General features: G+C 37.1%; 1 protein-coding gene across 1 annotated transcript in view; it reads left to right on the forward strand.

Annotated features, from left to right (window-relative positions):
- Positions 1-13,575, forward strand: part of LOC127663059 (AF4/FMR2 family member 2-like) — a 245,911-nt gene that overhangs the window by 145,980 nt on the left and 86,356 nt on the right. The window contains exons 5-7 of the mRNA XM_052154466.1: positions 349-435; positions 3,145-3,178; positions 3,617-3,671. Of these exons, the coding sequence (XP_052010426.1) occupies positions 349-435; positions 3,145-3,178; positions 3,617-3,671 (176 nt within the window). The remainder of the gene's footprint in view (positions 1-348; positions 436-3,144; positions 3,179-3,616; positions 3,672-13,575) is intronic.

A 13,575-nucleotide genomic window follows, 5' to 3' on the forward strand; every position in this document is an offset into this window, starting at 1 on the left:
TCCTGACTTAAACTCAATCCATTGGATGAGACAATGTCGCTGTGTCGGGCTGGTCAGGATGCTCAAACTAAAAGAGAAATGTTTGATAGTGCCACAGAGCCACAGTGTGTAGTTTGAGGGTAATTCATGTACATTTTGTTTATTTAGAGTTGTCTCTGCATATTAAGCTGGGATAGTTAGGTTTAGGGTTATGGAAAGTATTTTTAACATATAAAAAAAATTTGTGTAAAATGAAAGAAAGTTTACTATTACTAAAGTATGAAATATATAGACATATAGAAATACACAGTATGTGTCTGTTTGTATGTTTATCTTATTGTAACCCATGTGAATATTGTCCTCCTGTAGGAGATGACACACTCCTGGCCACCACCTCTCACTGCCATACACACACCAGGCAAAGCTGAACAGACCAAGTTTCCCATCCCTTCAAAGGTGAGCTTTTTCTCTCTCTCTTAAACTTACAAAATGGACAATTGTCAACATTACAGAGTTAATACAGAGGATCATGACATAAAAAGCGAATTACAATGCTTGCAAGGCAGCACTTGATATTCCTTGATATTTCTTTGTTCTTTGTCTGTATAAACTTCTGCAATGAATTCAACTTCAACTGTTTAATCCCATACAGAAATCTAACTATTGCCAAATATGAACATACATCTAAAATTAAAGTTCACATATGGTTGTCCCCCTTGGTTGTTTTGATGTCAGACTTTATTTATTTATTTATTTATTTATATTTGATTTATATAGTGGTAATATAAGATTCCATTTGATAACATTAGTAAACATATTTTACAGCATTTATTAATCATAGTTAATGTTAATTTCAACATATGCTAATACATTTTTAAAATCAAAAGTTTTTAAATCTGTTTTTGCCGGTCCCCTCCCTCTGCCGGCGGTCCCTTCTCTCATTTAACGTAACTGTGTCGGAGTGCTATCTGGGTTGAATGTTGTCTCTCTGGCTGAGGAGCTAACTGGTGCACACCAGTAACTGGAGCCACAGATTACAATCTAAAAAGGGCAACCAAACAATGATTTTTGGTTATCTGTCAGGTCACAACCAGACCAGGTGAGCTTGGTTTGCAGGTGCCTGTCGTGGTACCCCAGGATCCTTTGTGGAGGAAGACACAGCAGAGCACAGAGGCTTAACCGCTGGTACGGGGGTTGGGATTTGCTGGCGGCGGGGAGGAGGGGCCGGGTGGATCGGAGGTGGGATTGGTGTCTATTTCGGGGGTCTGTTGGTTGTGCTCATGGGCAGTAGTGGAGCGGCTCCCAGACCTAGAGAGATGTGTATATCTGCAATATTTTTATTGACTGGTCTAAAATCTCATAAAGCTTAGATAATATTATTATTATTATTATTATTATTATTATTACTACTACTACTATTGTTAATATTATTATTGTTATTACTACTACTACTACTATTAGGCCTATTATTGTTATTATTACTAATATTACTACTAATACTGCTACTACTACTACTACTACTACTATTAGTATTATTGTTATTACTACTACTATTAGGCCTACTATTGTTATTATTTGTATTATTATTACTACTATTACTACTACTACTGCTACTACTACTACTACTACTATTATTATTATTATTATTGTTATTACTAGTGTTATTACTACTACTACTATTACTACTACTATTATTATTATTATTATTACTACTACTACTACTATTAGGCCTATTATTGTTATTATTATTACTACTATTACTACTAATACTGCTACTACTACTACTACTACTATTATTAGTTAGTAGTAGTGTTATTACTACTACTACTACTACTATTAGGTCTATTATTGTTATTATTCTTATTATTATTACTACTATTACTACTACTACTGCTACTCCTACTACTACTACTATTATTATTATTATTATTGTTATTACTACTACTACTACTACTACTACTACTACTACTATTGTTGTTATTACTACTGCTACTATTAGGCCTATTAATGTTGTTATTCTTATTATTATTACTACACTTACTACTACTACTACTACTGCTACTACTACTATTATTATTATTATTGTTATTACTACTACTACTATTAGGCCTATTATTGTTATTATTCTTATTATTATTACTACTATTACTACTACTACTGCTACTACTACTACTACTACTACTACTACTACTATTATTATTATTATTATTATTATTATTATTACTACTACTACTACTGCTACTATTAGGCCTATTATTGTTATTATTCTTATTATTATTACTACTCTTACTACTACTACTACTGCTACTACTACTATTATTATTATTGTTATTACTACTACTACTATTAGGCCTATTATTGTTATTATTCTTATTATTATTACTACTATTACTACTACTACTGCTACTACTACTACTACTACCTTGTTCCTTTAATAATCTGTTTGGTGTACTGAGATGCCGTGAAATGCTGGACGGATAAGCAATGTCATTAGCATGATGTCAAAATCGATTTACCTTTCAGGTGCTTTGAGGCAAAGTGCTGCCCATGTTACTTTTGATAGTTATGAAAACTCTTTTTAGCCTGTTATTCTGATTCTGAGCCTGTCCATTCGTATTTCAAAACAAGCTATTTCAGGTTATTTCATCATATTTATTTGTGCCTGTGAGAATAAACCATGAGGGTTTTGTAAAAACAGGCCTGAACATTTTTTCTTGCTGCAAATTTTTACAATTTCCTTCCTTGTTTGTATTTGCAGTGGGCTTTCCACTTACTTTCTTTAAAATCCCATGATGGTGTATTCTCTTTGCTGTGGCTCTTTATTTGCCTCTTAATAGGACATGGTCTGTGTCTCATAAGTTGGCCTGGTTGACATTGCTAATAATAAGCTGAGTCCATAAATCCTGATGTAATGGTGTCATCCATGAGCGCAGACGTCCCTCCTCTGCAGCGCTCACTCGCTGAAGTGTGATTTGTGTGCCTGCTCTAATTGTATTAGTGTAAAATCAATTAAAGCTATCAGCAGAGCTACTTTCCATCTGTAGCTGCTCTGTTTGAATTAATGCATTTAATATAGCTTTTTTTATCTGATCTTTTAATTATGTTTAATAAGTGTTTTTTGTTGTTGTCTTACACTATATTTATCTTTCCCTCTCTCTGTTACAGGATTCACAGCATGTGACCTCAGGATACAATGGAAGTAAGGACAATTTTGGTTCTTGATTTATAATTCTAGGTGGGGAGGGAGCGGGGTTGGATGGGCGGATTCACTAAGAATGATTGGCACTGATAACAGTGTTTATGTGCACATGCTGTCTGCATTGTTTTAACTCCTGATTTACTAAATGATTTAGGCCTATGCATATCACATAACTGCAAACAACAAATTTGCACGAATTGTGCTAAAGTATTACACACAAAAGTGATGCAGCTGTTTAGTGAATTCGACCTTCAATGTCAAGCAGTACCAACAAAAGCAATAAACGTCTAATATTCAAAAACAAAAGAAAATCATAAAAACTGAATGTTTTGTGATTGATGCATCACTTCAAGTGCTACTGTATTTTGATAGTTTGATAGTACGTGGACAGGTGCAGTCACCTGTTTTCTAATTATTCCATGCACAATCTTTTTGCAGAACTCTGCAATGTTCCCAGCAACAAGCCTGCAACCAAGTCAGTACCACAGAAGTCGTGAGTATTCATTTGATTAATTATTAGAGGGAGTCCCCCATGGTGGAGACAGAGAGAGAGAGAGAGCAGGGAGAAAGAAAGGAAAAGATGGTGAAGGAGAGAGAGAGTGCCGTCATAGTCTTTGTTTTGTTCTCCTGTAAAACATGTCCCATTGAGCCAAGCCTGGCCAATTCCCATCTCAGGGAAAAAGGCGGTCTTCACAAACAAACATTACAACTGACGGCCCTTCACTTTAACCCTTTCCTTAGACATATTTTATAACTTTCGAATGGGTGTTTGCTGTTTGACACTGAGTGAAGCGGATGCAATTCAAACACTTGATGGAGCCCTTAGCATTTTTTCTAAATACAATGCATTCATATCTGGTGTAAATTTGCTGGATATTTTGTCAGGTGTATTGTAAACAAAGCATTACTTTCTACATTTCATTATGCAGTAAAAATAAGAGCTTGATTATTGAGTATCAAGGCTAGATTTTAAAGAAGTTACATACCAAATTTTTTACGGCCAGCATCACTTTTATTATTGTTCATACTTGGGGTCAGGGCAGCCTGACCTCATGAAAATGATGTGACTGTTGCAACATTTATGTAAAATGATATTAAGTGTTTTTTTACATGTTTTCCCTACCCTCAACCTTAAACCTAAAACTAAACCTAATAGGTAGTGTCATAAAAAGCAAATGTGACATGAAAAACAGATTTGTTTTTTAAGGTTAATGCTCTATTGAGTTTTGAGTCAACAAAACCGACCTCCCTGCCCTAAACCTTCAACCTAAACCTAACCGATTGTATCATAAAAAGAAAATGTGACATGAAAAACACAATTGCTAATGCAGCTACTTCATTTTGTGTCATTTCTATGACTGTTTCACCACGTGTGTCGGCTTGTGTGCTCTTCAGGACTTGTACCCAGGTCCTTCGCTTTGCAAGAGCAACGCTTTATCAGTTGAGCTTACTGTGCAATTTGATCACACTTGAACAATAATAAATAAAGTTGGGTATGTAATACAAAGATTCGTGCAACAAGTCATGCACTATAGTAAAAGTGTTTTGATGTCTTAAGATAGCATTTTGTGAGGAACAGGGTGAAAAGTAAGTGTTTAGGAACTGATGATCTGCTCTTGTACTTGTGATTTCTGAAAGGGAATACAAGTCTTTGTTGTTGTAGCACCTCTAGTGTTTAAATCAGCTGGATAGTGCCACAATACATACAATGAGCCATGTAAAACCCATTTTGCCTCAATGTAGGTATAGTAACGTGATTCTATGAGACCAGGCTGGGTCAGGGATTTGAACAAACCACTGCCCCAATGTATGATCAATAGTAATAGTGATGTTTGCCTTAGCAATCACCATTAAAAAGTGGTGCTCAATTTGGCCATAAAAGTGAAACTGCTACAAAGTTGTAATTTTTTCCACTTCGCTTCCTAAATTAATGAGGACAATTGTTATGAAAAGGGGAAAAATAATATAAGTTAACTGTGTAGTTGTGCCAAAATCTTTGCTGTTAGAATCAGTTAACAGTCCTGTTTCTAAACAGAAACAACAAAGTCTAACCAATGAGTCTGTAGCTGTTTGTGTGTGTTGATTTGGAGAGGCAGAGATGGGGTGATACCGCAAACAATAGCTGCAGGAATGCTGTATTGTTTACTTGTGGAAGCCACTTAAAGGCAGTTACTATCTGCCGATCTGGCCCCAGACTTTGATATGTCATTTTCTCTTCAATCCAAGACTAAAGACTCAGAGCGAGCCTTGAGCACAGCTCTTCATGTTTACTGCATGTCTGTCTATGTCTAGTCTTTTTGCACTGATCCATTATTCCTTTTTTCCTCAATATCACTAGGCTTTTATTCCTCTCAATTGGTTGCCAGAAATGTGAGGGGTTGTAAATGATTTAACCAGTCCATATGTTTTGGGATGCAGCCCTCAGGCCAAGAACATTTCTATCAATACTTGGCTTTGTCCTCATGAGCTGAGTGTACGAAATTAGTTTGAACATTTTGTTGAGAATGCAGAAATAAATAGCACGTACAACTTAAATAGTTACTGACAAATAGCCTTTTCAAATAGGCTTTTTGACAAATATTTTACTTTTGTTTTTGTATTGTTGAATGTCTTATCTGTGAACATTCATAGCTGTTTAAAATGCATGCCTGTTGTTGTGGTACTTAAAGCTAAAGTTTGCTGGATGATACTTGTCAAAATGGCATTGCAATTGTTTGTACGCCCCCTTCAATCTCATGTTGGGGCTGCAGAGTTAAGGGGTGTTCAGTGATTCTCTGCGATAAAGCAACCAGAATACAATTTTCAATAAGAGAGCCGATCTGCGTTGTATGAGTGACAGAGATTGTTGTCAATTTGACCAGAGCAGAGTTAAATTTTTTGCAAACAAGTAATGCTTTTCTCATCCACCAATCAGATCACCTCATGGATTCACATGTGAGTTTTTTAAGATTGTGTAAAAGATTGTCTTGACTCGCTGTTGACATTGTATAACACCATTAAGTATGTGTCGTTACCTCTCTCAAGTATTAACAACCTTGGAGAAGCAATATTCCTCACAGTGCCATAATATTTCAAGACTTACGCGAATGATTCAAATATGCCATCTTATAAACCTTTAGCGCTTGAATCTCTCCCATTTGAGCCACAATCATCCATTAGGCAGATAGTACAGGGGGTTTAATTTGAAGTTTACCGTGGTGAGGAGTTGTAAAATGGCACTTTTCCTCGGCAGATTGGACATTTTGTAACCTCCTTGAGAGTGGCGTTGATCAGCAGTGTAATTTACTCTTGAGTCTGATATTGGTCACACTCAACTGCTGCTTTTCCCACAGTTTGTGAGAGCACACCAGAGAATACGGCCTGGTGTCAAACACAGATGGGGGCTGCAAGCCAAGGATTGCCTCTACTGGTAGATTAGATATTCTCATAATCTACATTCTAAAACATTTATTTGGAATCATATCTATATCTATATCTATATCTATATCTATATCTATATATATATATATATATATATATATATATATATATATATATATATATATAGATATATAGATATATATTATTATTTTGGTCAAATCTAGACAGGCCCCATTTCCAACAGCCATCACTCCAACACCTTATTCCTGAGAAATCATGCTAAATTGCTAATTTGGCACTAGAAAATCACTTGCCATTATATCGAGCACTGCTGAAAGCTATTTGGTTAATTAAATAAAGCTTAACATTGTCTTTGTTTTGTTTTTGAGTTGCCACACTATGCAATAGTCTGGCATGTCTTAAGGTCAATATCAGGTCACAAATGGCAAAAAAGAAACAGCTTTCTCTAGAAACTTGTCAGTCAATCATTGTTTTGAGGAATGAAGGCTAAACAATGCTTTAAATGGCCAAAAATCTGAAGATTTCATACAAAGGTGTACTCTACAGTCTTCAAAGACAAAGGACAACTGGCTCTAACAAAGACAGAAAGAGATGTGGAAGGCCGAGATGTACAACTAATGTCTCTAGTTTGAGAAATAGATGCCTCACATGTCCTCAGCTGACAGCTTCATTGAATTCTACCCGCTCAACACCATTTTCATGTACAACAGTAAAGAGAAGACTCAGGGGTGCAGGCCTTATGGGAAGAATTGCTAAGAAAAGCCACTTTTTAAACAGAAAAAAAGGGTTAGAGTGGGCAAAGAAACAGACATTGGACAACAGATAATTGGAAAAGAGTGTTATGGATCTTAACCCCATTGAGCTTTTGTGGGATCAGCTAGATTGTAAGGTGCATGAGAAGTGCCCTGCAAGACAGCCACATCTATGGCAAGTGCTACAGGAATCGTAGGGGGAAATGTCACCTGAGTATCTGGACAAACTGACAGCTGGAATGCCAAGGATCTGATTATCTGTGCTATTTTATTTATTTAATGATTTTTAGAGAGACATCTGTAACAAAAGTTAATGAAACGTAAGTGAGAACTCGTTTAGCTACTTTGTGATTAATAATTAATACATATGTAATTGTGCAGCCTTTGAGCAATAACATTTACCTTCATGTTATGTTTACCATACCATGTTATTTTGAAACCAAAATCCATTTATATTACACATAGTAAATGGCATAGGAAAAGGCACCCTACTTTTTTTCCTAAGACGTTTCCATATCAAGCACTCCTGATGTCTTGATGTCCAAGCATAAATTTAAATTCATGGCTTGTGAGGAGTGTCTTTTATCCCTTTTAGACAGCACTTCTGAAAGACTATGACATTCCCTCAGTGCTGAAGATAAACACAGACAACAGAATCCCTGCTCTTGAGGAGAGAAGAGAGGGCACAAAGGGACCCAGCTTATTCATCAAAAACATTAGCATAGACTCTTGATGTGACACTCCAGTCAGCTCTGAATCTTAGTCGTAAATGGCTGTGGGCCAAGGTAAATAACCCGCTGGACAGAGAGAGGTTACGTGAGGATGAATGGGACAGACTGGAGGTGGAAGCAGCCCTCCCGAGCCCATTAAAGGGGCCCTTTAATCAAAGTTTTCCTTGGGTGTAGGGCCGGGAGGAGACGGGTGTTTTCATCGCACTTCCCACTGCTTTGTGCACTTTTCCATCCTCAAATGTTTTTTTTTCTGCCTGTTTAATGTCAACGTGTTTCACTCGTTTGTGCTTGTCATTCAACAGGGAGGACTGCAGCCAAGACTGCAACAATTCCTCAAGTGAATTTTGACTCCTCCGTGTAATAATTGTTATTAAAATCTCACAGAGACTAATTTTGAAAACTTTAAAAGTTGTATGGTCACAGCTAAAATACCATGGTATTTTTGTAAGCAAGAACTGCCATTGTTGCAGTTGTAGCATTAGGAGTGTTTGGGACCATCTCTCTTGAGTTGCTTTCGAGACGTGTGTTGTGTTGACAGAACTGGAGCGTTACTGAGTCTCAGGGCAGTGTGCGAGGCTCTTGCCTCCTGAGAAAACACACATTGTGTTTATTTACTGCCGCACAAGTCCAAGTGCATTTCCATGTACTCGCGTGTGATTGAAATGATGACGTAAATGCCGCTGGGGCTTCTTGGCTTCATTTCCAAGTGTCTACAGTAACAGCTTTACCAGGACGCGGTTCCTCAGGGAGTCTCAGGAATAGATGGATCACTCTTCCATCAAGCCTTGGAATGAAAAGCAAATATGCTGGATTCAATGTCAAAGAATTGTCCCCTTTTTGTGCTTCACTCTTAGTGTATTAATAATTTGGCACTTTAAACAAGGTGCAATGCTATAAAGCTAACATATAGGCGTCATTGTTTGTATAAGAGTGGAGAAATTATGTTTATTGTTCAATAAACAACTACACAGCCCTCAAAGTCAATATAAAATCCTGTCATAAATGTACATTTATTGCACTCTGTTAGGAGCAATATTCATAAATACAGTATATAACAGTGCTCAAAGTGAGCCGGTACTCACCATCCATTCAGATATTACTGACATGCTGACATCTGACACAAATAAGATTCCTGATTATCTTAACAACTTGATGTCATGAATATACCACAGTTTCCCTCTGCAAGCAAATACAAGGGCCAATGTTATATTTTAGAGCTATCACAAAATTACTAAAAATAATGCTTTTGTGTTTGTTTGTTTTTTTTTTTTTTTTTGTAAATACGATTATTTTAGATGTATATGTTCTAAATTTAACCATAATCTAGAATTTTTTTTTGTTAATGCATTCAGTTTTAATGCATGCATGTCCTCTTTTGGGGACATTTTAATGCCAAATTAAATGAATCTCTGTATTAAATAACATATGCATTTGCAAACCAGGGGAGTACTGGCACTCTTTTTGTCCACTTAGAGAGCTGATGTGTACTAATAGCTATGCTATAATGTACGTCCCTAGATCTGATTCCCACCCACTGTTTGCCTCTGAATATAAATTTCCATCGTGGTAATGTTGACGTTACCCACACACCCAATTGCTCTTATGAGTGCTTCCCCTCCTCCCCCCTTACTGGTTGTCTGGCAGCTTGCTGGAGAAAAGACTTCTATTGTGGAGCTGTCAAAGCACTGATCTAAGTGGGCTAAGGGAAAGCTCTCCTCAACAAAGGAGACTGTCACCATCAGAAAACCACAAGAGGAGAGAACCCAGAGGGACACTCTTAAATGGCAATTTGGCACCTATGGTGGTCGCTGGAAAAAAATAACCAGAGACACATCTAATAAAAGTAGTTATAGGGAGGGAGGGGATGTGGAGAAATTGGGGAGGCAGGGGTTATTATAACGGTGTGTTACTCAGTGGAATGACAAAGGCTGTGCCAGAACAACTGGATCAGAATACAGTCATTACATGACAAGCTGTCCTGATGTAAGATACCAGTGGGTCAAGAAGAAGGTCAAGGAATGGTTTTGTTGCCATATTCAATGAACCAGTCAAAGGTTAGGTGCACTTTTACCTAAACACATTTAAAGACCTGGGAATGCATATGTTATTGTTAGAGTTAATGAGAATCATAGTAGCCAATATACTACAGTATTTGCATTCAAATATTATATGTACTGTAAGTATGTAGGCATATACATCCATGTAGTTTTGGCAAGGTCAATCATCAAGACATATTATAAGAGCTTGATCAGGAGACTGGCGCTAATGGAAACCCTCTCCCCAAGGATGTAAACACATATTCAGGATTAGAGGACACCCTTATGTTATAACTTAAGAATCAAACATTGAAAATCCATATTGTTCAATGACTAATCAGAATAGTGGGTGGAGTCTATCCCACTCAGTGTTGATGGTGGTTACACTGCAAAAAATATCAGTATTATGTCTTGTTATTCAGTAAAAATATTTAAACAAAGATTAAAACAAGATACAATTACATGCTAAGTGAAATTCCTGGCTTCTGCTTATAACAAAAAATAAAACAAAAGGAAAACAAAAATACTGAGTAATGGGGGTATGCAGTGAAGCCATTATCTGTATCTGTGTCAGTTACTATAGCAAAATTATCAGTATTTGTATTCAGATAGAACCGGATATGGGTGGGGCTTAAACTGGAAGTGCTTCAAAACTAAATGAAGCACTCATTTGTTTTATTTGTTTGTACTCTATTACATTTATAGTTTCTATAAATAAAATACTTGCATGTGCCTGTTCATAATAATAGCCTAATAATAATTATGATTATTATTATTATTTAATTAAATTATTATTTTGTTCTTTTTTTTCTTACCGTATGAAGCTGAGTATGTAGTCTACATTAACTAGAATATGTTTTTTCGTATTTCTGACATTAATATCTGCTGAAATAGAAGTTTGTGCAAAACACTTCAAAAACGCTTTCCCAAGTGGATACATTTGTATACGCCACATACACATTGTAGAGTGGACTGGGAAAATTGAGTTATTTGAAAATGATTATGTATATGTTGTCACGTAACGCAGTCATGTGATCCATTTAACCTCAAAAAATCAAGATGGCGGCCCACTTTGTAGCTGCGTTGTTGTGGCTACTATCTAATTTGATAGCGTTGTTAAAAATAAATGTTATCTTGGACAACATTTGCACTGCATTTCTTCAAAGGCGACAGGAAGTTTACTCAGAATTGAATACAATTTTTATATTTTATTTTTTGCATGCGCCATAAGATAATTTAAGCATTTTCTGATGTTTCAGTTAAGACAATCAACTTTTGGAGGAAGTAATATGGACAGAAAGTGTTTCTAATTGGAAACATTGTTTTCCAAACGTTGTAAAAGTTGGTCTTGTTTTTCGTGTCCATTCTTCATGTCTCTTTCCAGCTGTCAAACTAGGACAAAGCATTATGACAAAGCAGATCATTATCATGATCTGGAGGTTGCAGAACTATTGACAACTAGCATTGCCATTGTTGTCAGAATTAGAAGCATGTTGGTTTTCTGATGGCTTATTGGTTCATTTCTTGTTCTTCAGCAACGTAGTGACCCAAAACATCTCAATTTTATGTTAGAACGATCTATATTAGAAACAAAATCTTTCTCTTAGAAAGACAACTCGGTTGGTCTTCAGACCAAAATCCCATAGAAATGGTCTAAAATGAACTGGACAAAAGAGTCAGAGCAAAGATAGCCACATGAGTTCTACATGTCCAGGGGCCGGATTCACAAAACTTTCTTAAGAACAAAATTCTTCTGAAGATTAATGACAGAGGGGCCTGGGTAGCTCAGAGAGTATTGACGCTGACTACGACCCCTGAAAGTTGCGAGTTTGAATCCAGGGCGTGCTGAGTGACTCCAGCCTGGTCTCCTAAGCAACCAGAATGGCACAGTTGCTAGGGAGGGTAGAGCCACATGGTTGCTATAATGTGTGGTTCTCGCTCTCAGTGGGGCACGTGGTGAGTTGTGCTTGGATGCCACGGAGAATAGCGTGAAGCCTCCACATACGCTACATATCCGCGGTAACAAGCTTAACAAGCCACGTGATAAGATGCGCAGATTGATGTCTCAGACAAGTTGGCAAATGAGATTTCAGTTCAGGAATGAAACTGAATGGTGCAAGCTGATAGGTTCTTTGAACGTGTTACCTGCTAGCCAATCAGCTCGTTCACGTTATATGTCAAGACAAGGACAGCTATTTGAGAAATACTTCTTTTTCATTGTGTATATAATCATATACAGTATGTATGTATAAAGACATCCTTGAAATTTCTTTTTAAAACAGAAACAGGTCATGCACTATCTCTCAGGGCACAAGAGGTTTATTTATGGCCACCTTGTTCTTGCTCATCGTCTAGACCCCATGCTCACGAAAGCTACTTAGTGATTATTGTGCGCACATAAACTTGGAATAAAATAGATTGAACTTCCCTAAAAGGCTTTTGTGGTAATAATTGGCATTTCTGTCAATGCACTTAAATCTCCCAAGAATTTACCCTTAGTTTAGCTCTGCCTATTCACAATTTCACTGATTACCAAAGCACAACTCGTAGAACTTTAGTAATGACCAGCGAGTGTTCCACTTGACAATTAGGGGAGCATCGCTGGTGCACTGCCCCGAGTCAACCCTTGAGACTATATTTAATCCAAACCCTAAACCTAAGTATTAAACTTCAGCGTTTACAGTGACGCATCTTGCACTGTTTGTGCTACAGATATGAATGATGGCTTGAATCATGTGGCATTTTTAGGAAAGGTGTTCCATAGAGCTCAGCACTCAAGGTTCTGAAAGTAAAAATCCCATAATTATTTTTCAAAGGGGATGTGATTACTAACAATTAAACACACATTTCTGCAATGAATATGCTTTGTTTAACAAAAATGTATGTAGCAACTTTTTTTTTCTTCTACTCAGCCTTACAGGCTCCAAATAGGGTGGGGCGGGGTTAGGGCATCTGCTGCCTGCCAGGAACAAACCTAGACATATTTGTACAATGTACATATGTGCACGTCTTTCATTACATGCAATGCGTGTCCCGGACATTATAAACATGGGTGCAGATTTAATGTACAGAGAATGAAGACTTCACCTGCGAGAGATATGGGCAAGCTGCTGCATTCTCTTTGCATTACCCGAAAATGCACACTTGCGATTATACTTGGCTGCAGCTTGCAATATTTTTTTCCTTTTCTCCCAATTTGGAATGCCCAATTTCCACTACTTAGCAGGTCCTTGTGGTGGCACGGTTACTCACCTCAGTCCAGGTGGCGGAGGACAAGTCTCAGTTGCCTCCGTTTCTGAGACGATAAATCTGTACATCTTATCACGTGGCTCATTGTGCATGACACTTAGATTAGAACTGCTAATCGTGACCACGAGGTGGTTAACCCATGTGAATCTACCCTCCCTCCCAAATTAAACTAAAGCATTTCATGTTTTCTATTTGTATGTATAATGCATTGGCAATGTACACTTAAGTTCCTCTTGCCAATAAAGATT

The sequence above is a fragment of the Xyrauchen texanus genome, chromosome 23, assembly GCF_025860055.1.
Source record: "Xyrauchen texanus isolate HMW12.3.18 chromosome 23, RBS_HiC_50CHRs, whole genome shotgun sequence".
In the NCBI taxonomy this organism is placed as follows: Eukaryota; Metazoa; Chordata; class Actinopteri; order Cypriniformes; family Catostomidae; genus Xyrauchen; species Xyrauchen texanus.